The sequence below is a fragment of the Mustela nigripes genome, chromosome 12 (genome assembly GCF_022355385.1).
Source record: "Mustela nigripes isolate SB6536 chromosome 12, MUSNIG.SB6536, whole genome shotgun sequence".
NCBI classification, from domain to species: Eukaryota; Metazoa; Chordata; class Mammalia; order Carnivora; family Mustelidae; genus Mustela; species Mustela nigripes.
Window position 1 is genome coordinate 748402 of NC_081568.1, and position 13861 is coordinate 762262.

Consider the following 13861-nt stretch of genomic DNA (forward strand, 5'->3'; position numbering starts at 1 on the left):
GCCACCCACCGTGGGCACCCGGCAGGGTCAGGGCCTGGGGGTGAGGGGCACACACCCCTGCCTCCTGGGGCCGGGGATCCGCAGCGAGGTGGCCGTGACTGTGCACGGCCCACGATGGGCAGGGCTGGCGGCAGCGTGCGCAGGTTCCCGTTGTGTTTCTGTCCGCTAGAAGGAAGTACAGAGCGTCCCCGTCACATACACTGGGACCCTGGGCAGGTTCTGCGCACACGAGGCGCATGGTGTGGGGACACGTGGTGGCCCCACTTTATTGCCTTTTGTGGTTTCCCCAGGGCACCTTCTACACAATTAGGCAACATAAGACATGTGGCTCTTCTAGTTGGAGCAAAATAAAATACCCAGGAAGTCACGAGCCCTGGGCTGTCCGCTGCCGCGATCACCACTTGTCTTCTCAGCACGCGGGTGACAGCAAGACCCGCACTCAGGGGCAGCCGGCGGGGGAGGCAGTGGGCTTGGCACAAACAGAACACGGACGGACGGACGGCATCTACCTGCAGGAAGGGGCATGGATCTATGTTACGTGGTCACAGAGACAAGCACGACGGCCAGTCCTCTCCTGGTGGCAAAGGAAGGGCGCACGGAGCCGGGAGGCAGAGGCTCCGTGCGGTTCTCGGAGACAGGAGTCCCGCAGCCGGCGGCCCCGCCGTTCCCTCTCAGCTCGGGGTCTCTTCTCTGCGGGCGTCTCTCCTGCGCTGCGGCAGCCGTCCGGGTCCCCTGCCCGCCGGCTACACCAGGAGCCAGTGGCGAAGCTAGGAAGGAAACAGGTTTCTTCAGAAGCAAAGCAGGGGGCTACCTGGTTCCAGGCGGCTCCCGCTGCCGACCCGACAAGTTCCCGGAGACGCCGTGCAGCCCAGGAAGCTCAGGTCTGATGCCCATGTGAACCTTCCAGAAACCCGCCTCACGCACACACCCTTAAGTTAAATACGTAGACGCGAACGACCGTCAGCCTGTGCAGATGCCTACGAGCAGGTCTGCGGGCACAGAGCAGAGAGCACTGCTGCTGCGAGGGCCGGCCGGGAGCAGCTACCACGGCCTGGGGGCAGGGGCACATCTGAGGCAGGACAGACGGGGGCGTGGGGGGGGTGCCGGCAGACCAGGGGTGGCCCGAGGCCCCTTTCTGCTGCCTCCCTGGGGCCTCTGCTCCCACCTCAGGGCAAGGCTTGTATCTCACTTGGCATGAGCTTCCAGGCACGCCAGGGAGGCCATGCTCACCGCTCGGGGAGGTGAGCGACCAACGCGGGTGTGGAGGTCGCCGGCACCTGTGGCTGCCCCCATCTGCCACTGCCGTGCGGCTGTCGCTTCTATGGGGCTCTGAGCGCGAGCCCTACGGTCACACCAAACAGTGAGAACCAAGGGTGAACGCTTCAGACCGAGCGCCACAGGCCCTGCCCCGAAACAGCTACGCCCGGGGTGGAAGCGGTCCGATCCCCTGCGGCCAGCACACGGCTGCCCCGGTCTCCGGGAGACCCGGGGCTGGGCTCCCCAGGGGCCGCAGCGGGCGGGCAGCCCCCGCCCAGCAGGGCCATGTAGGGCACGCAGGTGGGCCGGAGCTCCATGGGGACGCCCCACTGCAGACCGATCGAATTTCGGGAACACAGAAGTATCTCCGGACGCAAGGAGACGAGGGGGCAGGGGGCACGCGGAAGACCCGGACCAGAGCAGGAGAGCGTTTGCCTTGGGGGTGGGTGGGGGAGCCTCAGGTCCGGCACGGGATCAGCGTGAACTTCTGCGCGGGCAGCGGGAACGGTGTGATTTTTAGATAAAGGACTCAAAGCGGCTGTGTGTGCACTGACAAGAAGCTGTTGCACAACGGTGCACCCGAGTCACCACCTTCACCCAACTCCTGAGAGAGTGCGAGAACCCAAGGGCAGGGCAAGTGTCGCACAGCAGAGCCCCGAGGGGAGCTGCGCAGGAGACAAGGTTGCGAGGCACGACTGCCACGTTCCCCAGACAGACAAAACACGTGGACGTGCAGACCCCGGACACAGGCACGGTCTCCAAGCGGCAGCCGAGAGGCCAGCAAGAACACACGAGAACGTGCGGTCTCACGGCGCCAGAGACAGCGGTTGAGACTCTCCTTCCTGAGAGGGACCAAATGAAGACATTTCTGGACACACAAGAGTGGGGAAGTCGATCGAGAGATCTCCTTAAAGGAAAGTCTGAAGGATGTTTGATGTTAAAGCCAGAAAATGATGCTCAGAGACGTAGATGTCAGAAAGTCGGGTGGAGAACTAAGCAGTCTCGTGCACGTTAACCCAGGGACAGAGCATAATTGTAACAGTGCCTAGTTTGTGGGTTAGAAAGGAGAAATGGAGCACTGGGCACTAACAGCGTGATCACCTGCGGGAGGAGTCCTAAGCCCTTGTGACATTCAGGACGGGGTTGAGATACGGTGTCACTTCATGCATGCAAAGGGAGGCACGTATGTCACAATTCCAAAGATAACTGTAAAGGAGTGACGTACAGGTCTGTAAGCCAGTACATGAGTCTGTAAACTCCAAACAGAGAGAAAACGTTTACAAAGTGGTGAGAAGCAAATCCCCCAAAGAGCAATCCGTAAAAAGGTAAGGAAGGAGAAAAGTACACATTAAAAATGGGGCAAACAGAGTTAAAAAGCATAGAATCAAGCTGAAAATAGCAATAATCACAACAGACGTAAAGGGACTCATCTTTGTCAGTACAAAGTCCCAGGCGTGTACCAGCTCTGCCGAAGAGGGCTGCGTTCTGAGATCGTGGCAAAGGCGAACACGGAAACACTGTAGAAGGTGCTTCTGGCAAGCTCAGGGGGTGTCACCTGCTGCAAGTACCGTGCCAGACCAGAGGACTGCCAGCGCAAGAGCAGCGCGAGGGAGAGCCGCTGTGTGAGGTCCCAGGGGAGACGCGGCCATCCCAGACGGGTGGTCATCCCGGAAAGCAGCCGCACCATATATAAAGCAAAAAACTGGGGGGGTGATGGGGGAGTACCTGGACAAGTTCGCGACAACCTGCAAACCCCTCCCAGTTCTCACCGGAAGCAGAGCTGAAGTCAGTGACGCGCTGCTCCATCTGAGCGGCAAGGCCACCAGCGCAACGTGACAGGCGCATGGAGGAGCGTGTCATCAAGTACAGGCCACACGCGCGTCCACAGAAGTGCGTCCCGTCTGCCATGGTGGGTCAGGGGCTCTGCCACTCCGAAGTCCTCATGTGCCCCCAAGAGCAGGTGACCCGATGCAATCATAGCAGACACTGATCCACCAAACATCCACGAAACATCCCCATAGATTTCGGGATTTGCAAGCAAACTTCAAGCAACTCACGGGTGGACGAAATCACATGAAAACTAAAATACCCTTAACACCAAAGCATAAGGACAAGGCTGTGCTAAGTGTGGCCGCTGCGCCCCAGACAAGGCCTTGAGAGCTTCTACTGGGAAAGAAGAGAGCTTGAGAACGAGAGGCCTAAGCTCTCATTTGGGCAGTTAGCGTAAGTACAAGCGAGGAGATCCAAGGAAGGCTTGGACCCAATCCCACCACAGGCCTGGTGAGACCTGCACCCTCTCCCACTGGAGGTCCCTGGCCTCCCGGCTCTCTGCAGCCCCCACCCCAACAGACTGCAGCAGCCTGAGTGACCCCTGGGGCCAGGGTCTGACAGAGCACCCCAGCACCCCAACCCCGTGAGGGCAAGGCGCAGAGCTGTTTCGGGCCCTCTCCTCCGCTTCAAGCCTCTCCCCCTTCTGCTTCCTCTTTCTCCCAAGCTTTCTCATTCTGCCTACTGTGTGCCCCCCATCCGTTCAGGGGTCCCCGGAGGGTGGCCCCAGGCGGCCCCTGGGACAGGCGCACAAGCATTCTCCTGCCTTCCCCAGCGCAGCCATGTGGCCCGCAGGGGCCCACGGCCTAGGGGCTTGGGTCAGGCCTCTGAGTCCGGTCGGTCCGCACTCACCCTGAACTGACGCACCTCCCCGCTGTCCACCAGCTCCCGCTCCTGCTCCGGGGTGATGGCGTAGGCCAGTTTCTGGAAGAGAAGGACAGGCCGCGGGCAGCAGTGCGCTCCGCGAGGCCGGGCCCCTGCTGACGGCGGTCAGAAGCTGGGGGCAGGGCTGGGCCTCCCCAAACCTTGCGGCCGAGCTCAGCGCAGGGAGGACAAGCCGCTGTCCCTGCGGCACGCTTGCCCCGGCTCTGAGCAAGGGTGCCCGGCACGCAGGCCCCCGGGAGTCTCGAGGCCAGGGGACCCTGGGGCGGGGGGCTGGCTTAGAGTCCGGCCCCTCGGGCTGCAGGCCGCGCCTCCTGTCCCCCCACCCCAGGGGCCTCGGCTGGGCCCTGCGGCCATGGAGAGGCGTGGGAGGGGGGTCCCCACTGCGTGGTGCGGCCTGCTTTGCGGGGGCTCCCCCCGTCCCGCCTTCCCTGGAGCCCCTGGGACCCCGCCGGCCCAGGCCCGGCCTGACCGCCGAGCACCGCGGGGTGCGGGGGAGCCGCGGGTGCCGCCCGGGACCAGGGTGCGGTCCCGGGAAACACGGGGGTGTGCGGGGCGCTCCTTCCAGGGAGGCCGGTGCGGGGGGGGGGGGGGAGAAGCGGTGTCCTGGGGACCGGCCCCCGCCGCCCCCGTCCACGCGGCCTCGCCCGCGCCGCTGCCCGCCCGCCGCAGCCGGAGGAGCACGCGTGAGCGCAGACGGGCAGGCGCGCACGGCCTCGCGCGGGAGGACGCGCACGCAGGCCCCGCCAGGCCCGGCCCGGCCCGGCCCGCCCCGGCCCGGCCCGGCCCGCCCCTGCCGCCGGCCCCTGCTCCACCGCGGCCGCTGCCCCCGCCGGCCCTCCCCGCCGGTCCGAGCCGCGTGGGCGCCCGCCCGCCTGCGCTGCGGGGTCCCGGCGGCCGGGGCGGGGCAGGCCCGCGCACGCACCTCCCGCAGGGAGCCGGGCAGGCTGCAGAACTTGTAGGCGGCGTAGATGGGCACCATGGACATGGACGACGTGGCGATGGCCCAGCCCAGCGCGTTGGCCCACTCGGGGAAGACGTAGGCTCCGTAGTGCGGGGGCCTGAAGGTCACGATGCTCACCACGACCACAAACTGTAACCGAGGGCGGAGGGCGGCTCTCAGCGGCGGGCAGATGGGACCCGGCGCCCGGTTCGCCCGGAGGGTCTCCCCGACGCGGCCCGCTCTGGGCTCCGCGTCCTGCAGGCGGGGCCGGGGATGCCCATGGCCCACGCCCAGCCCCGTGTACGGTGCCTCCCGGGAGGTCATCCCGGGGAGACCCCGCCTGGCTTCTCCGACGTCCACACCAGCCCCTCATCCCTCCGAGCACAGCGGGCCTGGACGTGCTGGAGGCAGGCCCCAGGCGTGGGGTGGGCCTCGGGAGCACCCGAGTGTCCGGGCTCAGCTCAGGGAGACACTGCGGGTCATGGCAGCCGCGGGGCTCCGGCTCCCTCCCCCCCTGCCTGCCTGCCTCTCTGTCTCTGTGTCTGCTTCTCCATCTGTCTCTGTCTCTCCGTCTCTCTGTCTCGTTGGTCTCCATCTCTGTCTGTCTCCATCTCTGTCTCTGTCTCTGTCTCTGCCTCTCACTAGCTGGCAGGCGCAGGACAGCAAACCCCTCATCTGTTGCTGGTCCCAGACATGCCGGGGGTCAGGGAGACGTGCATCTCTGTGAGTAGCTCCTGCAGCTCTCTGCTCAGAGCAGGACAGTCCTTGAACGGCCCCTGGGGTCACCTGTCCAGATTGGGCAGGACACATCAGGCTCTGTGAGCCACACGAGGACAGTGTCTGCTGATGTCGGCGGGAAGCAGCTGTGGGCCATGGTAAGGGGATCTGAGTGGCCCTGTTCTAATGAGGCCGGTGGCCGGCAGCCTTGGCCCAGGGGAGAAGCCCATGGCCCCAAGGAGAAGCGCCAGGTGGCTAGCAGACGGGCTCTCAGTGGCTGTGCTGTGACAGCATCTGAGTCACTCCTGTTTTTGTCATTCGAGTCCTCAAGCCCCCCTGCCCCTAGAAGTCTCAATTCCATGACTGTCCTCAGGGGAGGAGCCAGCCACTGGCCGCTGGCCATGCTCAGCTCTGGCCTCCCTCCGTGGCAGAGCTGTGAGGCATGGGGTAGAATCCCCGCGGGTCCCCTGTGAGGTTTCTCAGCAGGTCCAGAGGGTGGGGGCCACCTTCCCGGGACCACGGAGGATTGTAAGGGACAGCCCCCTCCCCAGCCGCACAGGAGCAGAGAGCCCGGTGTGTGCGGCCTCGGGGGACCTGGGTGGTCGGGGGGTACTTACCAGGAGGAAGCAGGGGCTGACAAACTTCCAGCACAGCCTCCAGTACAGGCTGGGCCGCTGCCCGGTCATCTGCTTGATGTCCTCGCTGAACTGCCTCACGCCTGCGGTGCAGGAGCCGCGCGGCCAGTCAGGACGGTGCCCAGCCCACCCCGGGTCCTCCCCTACTTCCTGTAGCTCCTCCCCGCCAGACCTCCCTGGGGGCCTGCTGGCCGGGTCCCCATGCGTGTTCACTGCGGCCACACCTCAACTGTCATGTGCCCCCAGCGCCCTGCCCTCTCTCCCTCCTCCTCCTCCCACAGCCCTTCCTGTCATGCCCTGGGCTGTCCTGTCTCCCCTCCGCCGGAACTACTGTTTTTTCTCTTTAAAAAAATTCTGGTGAAATGCACATGACATACAAAGTTACCATTTGAGCCATTTTTACGTGTGGTGCTCAGAGGCACCGACTCATACTGCTGTACGACCGTCACCACCATGGGCCGGTCCTGGCTAGAACCGTACAGAAGCGTCATCACTGGGCAGCGCTGACACTCCCCTCCCCCGCCCCGCTGCGGCCGCAGTCACACCAGCACACCACACTGTCACATTCTGTCTCCCGGGCGTGCAGTCCTATGGGGTTTGTCCTGTTACGACTGGCTTATCTCACTCAGCATGGTGTTCTCAAGACTCCCCTGTGTCCTGGCAGGTGTCAGAGTGTCCTTCCTTTCAAGGCTGGACAGTGTTCCAGGCTGGACTTGGCATTGGTACTTCTGAAGGAGAGCTACTTCTAGAAGCTCAGTGTACTGGCCCTTGCTCTAGGACATCTCACCGGTGATTTCTCCCACTACAAGTCTGGCCTGGCTTCGGCTCAGACGACTACAGCTGGTCCACTGAGCCCTGGGTGAGTCTTGCGGGTGTCACACTGGGGACCCGTCAGGAAGACCCTTCTATTCAGGATTCCCTCTGTGCACATCAACCCCATCATCGGAACCCTGGACATGGAGATGGACCAGGGGCGCACTAGAAGGGAGAAGGGTGAACCCAAGGCCAGCCCCTGGACCCCTCTGGACTCGGCCCCACGAGCAGTCAGGGCAGTCCACGGCCCCTCTGGGCGCTGGGCTGTTGGCTCGAAGACCATCAGGGACCCTTGGTGCACAGGGAGCCTGACACACTCTGATGCATCGTGCAAGAAACACAGACTGCGTTTGGGTCAGGGATGGGAATGGCCATTTGGGGAAATGATGTGGCCTCCGTCCCCCGAGGGTCTGGGGAGCGGCGGTCGCCGGCGTCTCCCACCAGTGCCAGGCTCATGACCGAGGGACGCATTTGGGGCACGTCCTCTCTTTCACTGGGGGGTTTCCTTTGGGGACAGGGGAGAGAGCCCCATTCTAAAGGATCAAGTATTAATTCCAGGTGCTAATAAAAGCACAGAATGCAATATCTCCCTTTCCTGTACAAAAGAAACTAGAATTGAAAATCTGTTCCAAAAACACGAGCTGTATGTCAGGGCAGCCTCTCGAAGCTGACATGCTTCTTCAGGCCACGTTGCCCATGGCCCCGAGGCAGAGGCCGTGCGTCCGGCATGACACTAGGGTTCCCACGGGGGGGTGGGGGACCCGGCACAGCACAGCAGGCTGTGAGCTCTGGGCCGGGGCTCCCAGCCAGGGAGGGGTGCGCCCGTTCCCAGAGCTGTCCCTGCCGGCTGTCCGGAGGGGCCGGGGCCGGTGCTCTCTCCTTGCGGCGCAGCGGGTCAGCACGCGGGGAAGGAACAGGGCCTTCTCCAGCTCAGGGGCCCACGGCAGTCACAGTACCCAGGACGACTTGGGGGCACAGAATGGCCCCCAAGTGGCCCCTAGTGGCGGCAGGCGGCCCCGTCTAGCCTGGGAGCTGGCCACCCGCCAGAGGAGTTCCGCGTTCTAACTCAGGAGCCAGCGGTGGCGGAGACAGCAGAGGCTCTGCCCCTGTGAGGAGCTGGCGTGTGAGCCGAGGCGCCGTGAAGTGTGCCAATCCGCCTCCGCCTTGTGAACTGCGTTGCTGGTCCTGGTCCCCAATGAGGAACAGGCCTGTTTCCGGGTGGACGGCAGGGACCTCCCCTCCACTGGCCTCCATGAGCCATTCTCCCACAGCGACCACGAGGCCGTGGGCCCGGCACAATCGGGTGGCTACACGGAACAGTGCTGACCAGGGTAAGCATCTTGGCATGCCCTGGCTAACTGTGCTCATTGACGCGGTGAAGCAGACCCTCTCCAGCCTCCTGTCCTTGCGGTGCCGTGGCAGCCACCGCTCGAAGCTTCCCGGAGCCGACGCGTCAGGAAGGAGACAGCACAGGGACCGCGCAAGGACGCTACCGATTGGTCACAGCGACGGCACCGCGGCTGGGTCTGCTCCCTGTGGACGCACCCCGGCCCCAGAGAGCCACTTCGCCCTTACCGTAGAACCAGGCCACCCCGATGGCCTCGACGAGCACTCCGAAGAGGATGGACGTGCCGGCCGCAAAGTGGTCCAGCAGCGTGAAGACATAGATGCCGCCCTGGAAGAGGGGGTGCCCGCTGAACTCGGGGTGCTGGGCACAGCATGCCTCCCTGGGGAGCCCAGAGAGATGCTCTCCCCAAGGAGACGCCAGGCCCAGTTTAAACTGGACCCAGTTCACAGACATAGTCTATCTTACTCCCCATAGAGTCCGATAGGAGCCGCCGGAATTCAGTCCACACCCAGCTTCTCACAGATGTGCCTTTTGCACGGGAATGGGAAGGGCCTCTCCTGTCCCCCCCCCCCCTCACCCCCGCACTCCGGCTGCAACCAGAGGTGAAAGCAATAAAAATTGGAGCAGCCAAACTTGGGAGTGACTCTGTGGGAGGGAAGGTGGCCCAGCCCTTCTCCTCAGGGTCAGGGGCTGGCCCCACAGACCCAACAGGGAGGTGCTCAGCCCAGGCTGCTTCCAAGGGGGCTGTCCGGGAGCAAAAGGACCATGGACCATGGCTATGCCACATGTGGCCACAGCTGCTCCTGGTGACCACGGCTACCCTGTGCGACCACACAGTCCCACACGCGACCACGGCGACCCACACAGCATTAGCATATCACTGGCATATCATTAGCATGTCATTAGCATGTCATTACAAGTCACAGTCCGCTGCGCTCAGTGCCGGCCGGGCTGCCCGACCCAAATGCTGCCGCGACCTCGCCCGGCGCAGCGAGTGCTGGTACGTACGTTGGTGACGCAGAAGAGCGAGAGGAGGAAGGTGGCCAGGACGACGAAGAGGGTGAAGAGCTCCCGGTGCCGGCGCAGCAGCTGGAACTCGTCGACCAGCCCGGTGATCACCGACTCCATTCCGCCCATCTGCGGCCAACAGAGCAGGGGCGCTGCGGGGCGGGGCGCGCTTTGTGTCCGGCCCAGTGGCCTGACAGCCTGGGCATGGACGCGAGTGGGGGCCGCACGGCGTCTGGGGCATAGGGGCCCTGCGTGCAAGCCCTCGGCCACTGGAGCAGGGACCCGGGGTGGATGCCATCCCCGACAGGATGTGCTCAGCAGCCCTGCAGCCCACGTCAGTAACGTGGCACAAAACCCCGGCCCGCCACCCCCAAACGCAGCAGCGCCTTTGTCTGCTCTTGGGGAGGACCTGGCAGGGCCCTGGGCGCAGCCTTCCTGACTCTGAGTGTTGCCGCGAGGGGTCCTCCACGCCTCCTGCCCTGCGTGGTGACCCTCCTTGCCCTCCTCCTCTAGGACGTGCTGTTCGTGGGACTCATCCCAGGCAGATGTGTGGTCCAGGGCCACGCCCCCCAGCAGCCGTTGACCAGGCTGCCTGGGAGATGAGAGCCAAGGACCAGGGCGTGGGATGTGTGGTTCTCTACACTTTCCGGGAAGCTCCGGGGGACAGGGTACCCATGGACACTCACGGGGGCCCTGAGGTCTCAGCTGTTGGTCCTGAGCAGGCGGTGGGGGCCCAGGAGTCCGAGGAAGCCCGCATTCTGCTTCCCCAGCTCACTGCCCCACAGTCAGGCACATGCGCCGGGAGCACACGCACACCCAGAGGGCCGCGCCCGGGATACTCAGTGGGCGGGGCTTGGGCTGCGGCCGGAGCCTTTGCTGGCCCGCTGTGGGCGCAGCCGTCCCTCCTGGGGGCTCTGGGGTCAAGGAAAGCCGGAGGGACTGGCCCTGGCTCTGGGCAGTCCTCACCACGTTCCCTGCGCTGCCCTCCCACTACTGGCCTGTGTGCGCATGTCAGGGTCTGTGGTGACCTGGGCAGAGGGCACGGTGGCTGCCCCGAGGGAAGAAAGAGGGTTTGGTCCAACACCCCACCCAGGGAGGGCCCCGAGCACTCGTGGGGCCCCTCCTCCCACCATGCGGGCCCCCCGCCCTTGGGGTCGCCTGGGTTTGCCTGCCCCGTGAGGATGGTGGGGAGGGGCGAGGCCATTCTGCACAGGCCCCCTGGTGTGCGAGGTGCCAAGGTCACTCACGGCGCTGTCGATCCCCAGGGTGAGCAGCATGATGAAGAAAATGACGGCCCAGGCCGAGGACAGCGGGAGCGTGGCCAGCGCCTCTGGGTAGATGATGAAGATCAGCCCGGGCCCTGCAGACGGGTCGTCCTGTTACCGCCGCCCACAGCCTCCACTCCCCGCACTCCCCGTGGGGAGATGACCATCCCCTGCCGGCGCCTGCCCTCCTGGAGGAGTCCTCTCTCCGGGGAACGCAGGGGACACCGGGCCCGGGACTCCAGGTAATGGAAAGCTGATGTCAGCTGGAGGCCCGCACCTTGTTTCTCTGGGCCCTTCTGGTCTGTGTAGGGCTGTGGGGGCCGGGGGTGGTGGGGGTGGAACCAACCCAGAGGAGGGCGGTGGGGGGGGCACCTGCCCGCCACCCTGGACAACCTCCCGCAGACCTCCTGGTCTGTTCTCTGCACGTGATAGACACACGCGTGCGCCCACACACGTACACACGCGCGCACACAGGCTGACACGTGTACACATCTGTGCGGACACATGCACGCACACACGCACTGAGGTGCACTTAGCAATCCGTGAATATTTTTCCGTGCCAGTAATTACTCTGCGTCTGATCTTTAAGAACCACATGAAGAACACGGAAATGCTCGGCTCCGCGAGTGCGGGAAAGGGGCAGGTTTCTGTGCATGCGGCCGCTCCCTGGGACCATTTCCTGCTGGGACACGGGGAACAGGGCCGCTGCGTGGAAGACAGGCACGCTGAAAGGTGCGCCGCTCCTCGCCCTGCCGTGGGGTCTGGGTGGGCTCGGGGGCCGTGGGCCGGAGGGGGCGAGGGGGTGGGGCTGAAGGCCGTGCGGGCCTCCGCCGGACTCGCGGCCATTTGGCTGTGATGACCCCAAAGCAAAAACATTCCCACCGGAAGCTGGAATCCGTCTCAGGGTCACTTTTAAAAGATGGGCCTGCGTAAGTCACTCGCACGGCCTCCCCCGCCGTTACGCACGAGGACGGAGCTTCCCCAACCTCTCTGCACTCAGTGGGGCCGCGGCGGGAGCCAGTCAGTGGGATCGGGGCTTTGAGGGATCTTTGCAGAGAGCAGAGCAGAGCCCCGGGGCCGAGCTCAGGCCTGGGCTCTCCGCAGTTCCTGCCCACAGGCAAGGGGCACCGTCCCCGCACGTTCCGGACGGTCCGAAGCCTCGCTGCCACGAGCCGCAGACCCGGGAAGAGGCGGGTCGGCTCCCTGGAACGTGAGGTCAGTGTCCTCGCCCTTCAGTTCCGTACCTGAGCTAACATTTCACCCTGTTTTCTTGAGAATTAGAGCTGTAAATGACATTTACTTTACTGGTCGCGGAAATGCACAGAAGACGCTCACTCCACTTCCAGGGCTAATAGAGTTTTCGTAAGCCGCTGCTATTTATCGTAAAAAAGGGCAGAAGCACGGGAAATGCATAAATGCAGCAGCGAGTAAATTTCACTGCTCTGTATTTATTTGCTTTATGTTCCCATTCTCCTGCTTTTATTGGATTTTTTTCCTGGAGGCAAGAATGCGGACTTAGGAAGCACACGCGCCCAGCCCCTGCTTTCCCCACCAGTCCCGGGGGGCTGGACCTCTGCTTCCTACTTCCAAAGTGGGGTCCAAAGGCTCAGCGCGCAAGAGCCAAGAGTCACATGGAGGCTACGGGCGGTGCGCACGGGCCGGGCGGCCCGCTCCTCCCCTCGGCCCCTCGCTGAGCAGCCGGCTGGCCCCCACTCAGAAGTAAAAAGACTCAGGAGGAGATGAGTCAGTGACACCCACGTGGGCTCTCCTGAGCCTGAGGCAGCCCCAGGAGACGAGGGGCCTTTTCAGCGAGAGTGGGGGATCGAGGACAGACTCAGGGGAAGAGCCCTCCCTGCCTACCCCCAGAAGGATCTGACGCAGGCCGGGGCTTGCGGTGATCCCAGGAGACCCCGGGGTCCTGGACTGGCCCAGTGCCACGGCGTTCCTCCCACGCACGAGGACCGAGCAGCCCCACGAGCACCCAAGGGGCCCCCTCCGCAGCCCACGCCTACACCTGGCCTCCTCCCAGGGCCCAGCCTGCTCGCTGGGTCTCCTGTGCCCACTACCCCCTGCCCGCTTCTGCACGCAGACAGCTGGTGTGTGCGGCTGGCTGGGCGAGCGGGCTGGGAACAAGGGTCTCTGTTGTCCGCGTGCCCACGATGCTGTGATTCCTCTGGTTATTACCAAAGCCCACCTATGTATGTTGTGATCCTGGGGGTTTGGAGGGAAAAGCTTTGGCGCTGATGAAGGGCTTGGGTGCAAATCCACCGGGTTCCTCCCCGGCCTGCCGGCTGCGCGGCTCGGAAGTGGTCAGGGCTCCCACCCCTGAGCTCTGTGGGCCCCTTCCCCAGTGTATACAAAGACAAGGCCTACCCTGAGGCTGCGAACCACAGCCGGTTCTGCAGCCCCAGGGTCTCTGCACGGAGCTGGTGGCTAGCGGGGCAGGGGTGCGGTCTGTCGCTGCCCTGGGGGCTGTGTCCTTCTGCGCACCCCTGCCCCGAACATGTGTGACTCGGACTCAGGGCCCGCACGCCTCCCTCCTACTGTGTGGGGAGAACACTCGGGGGGACCGGGTGCACATGGCTGGGCGGGCGGCGGCCTGCCGGGGGGACTCACCGTCCTTGGCCACGTCTCCGACGGGCACGCTGTGCTTCTGGGCCATGTACCCCAGGAAGGAGAAGACCACGAAGCCGGAGGAGAAGCTCGTCAGGGAGTTGACAGACGTGGTGATGACCGCGTCTCTGGGAAACAAGACACACGTCCCAGCCCCGGGCTGCAGGAGGGGTCACTCCCTCCCTTTGTGCTAGATGCACCCCATCTGGGGTCTGGCGGGCTTTGGAGGGGGCTCTTCCGGGGGCTCCCTGGCTCCTCCCGTGGGCGGCACTGCAGACAGGCCGGTGCCCAGGGTGGCAGGGCCCCCATCAGAGTGGCTCTAGGCTCTGGGTGTGTGCAGGCTTTGGCCCAGGCGGACCCCATGGTGGCCAACCACGCGCGTCTGCCCAGGAGCCAAGAAGCTTCTGACACCAGGACTCGGTGCAAAGGTGAGATGGTCCGCGGCGGCCGCATGAGGGCCCTGGGCGGGCGAACAGAAACCAACGGGGCCCCCACCCACGCTCAGCCCGGGATGTCTGGCAGGGTGTCTAGATGGCTTGCGCGGACCTGGGAG

At 64.4% G+C, this 13861-nt stretch overlaps 1 protein-coding gene across 1 annotated transcript in view; it reads right to left on the bottom strand.

The window, feature by feature from the left end:
• Positions 1-421: 421 nt before the first annotated feature.
• The window catches only part of SLC6A3 (solute carrier family 6 member 3), a 33291-nt gene continuing 19851 nt past the window's right edge, over positions 422-13861 (bottom strand). Inside the window, exons 7-14 of the mRNA XM_059416454.1 lie at positions 13312-13436; positions 10678-10790; positions 9431-9559; positions 8650-8749; positions 6244-6344; positions 4892-5059; positions 3937-4008; positions 422-767 (exon numbers count right to left, since the gene is read on the bottom strand). Of these exons, the coding sequence (XP_059272437.1) occupies positions 744-767; positions 3937-4008; positions 4892-5059; positions 6244-6344; positions 8650-8749; positions 9431-9559; positions 10678-10790; positions 13312-13436 (832 nt within the window). The 3' untranslated portion in view covers positions 422-743. The remainder of the gene's footprint in view (positions 768-3936; positions 4009-4891; positions 5060-6243; positions 6345-8649; positions 8750-9430; positions 9560-10677; positions 10791-13311; positions 13437-13861) is intronic.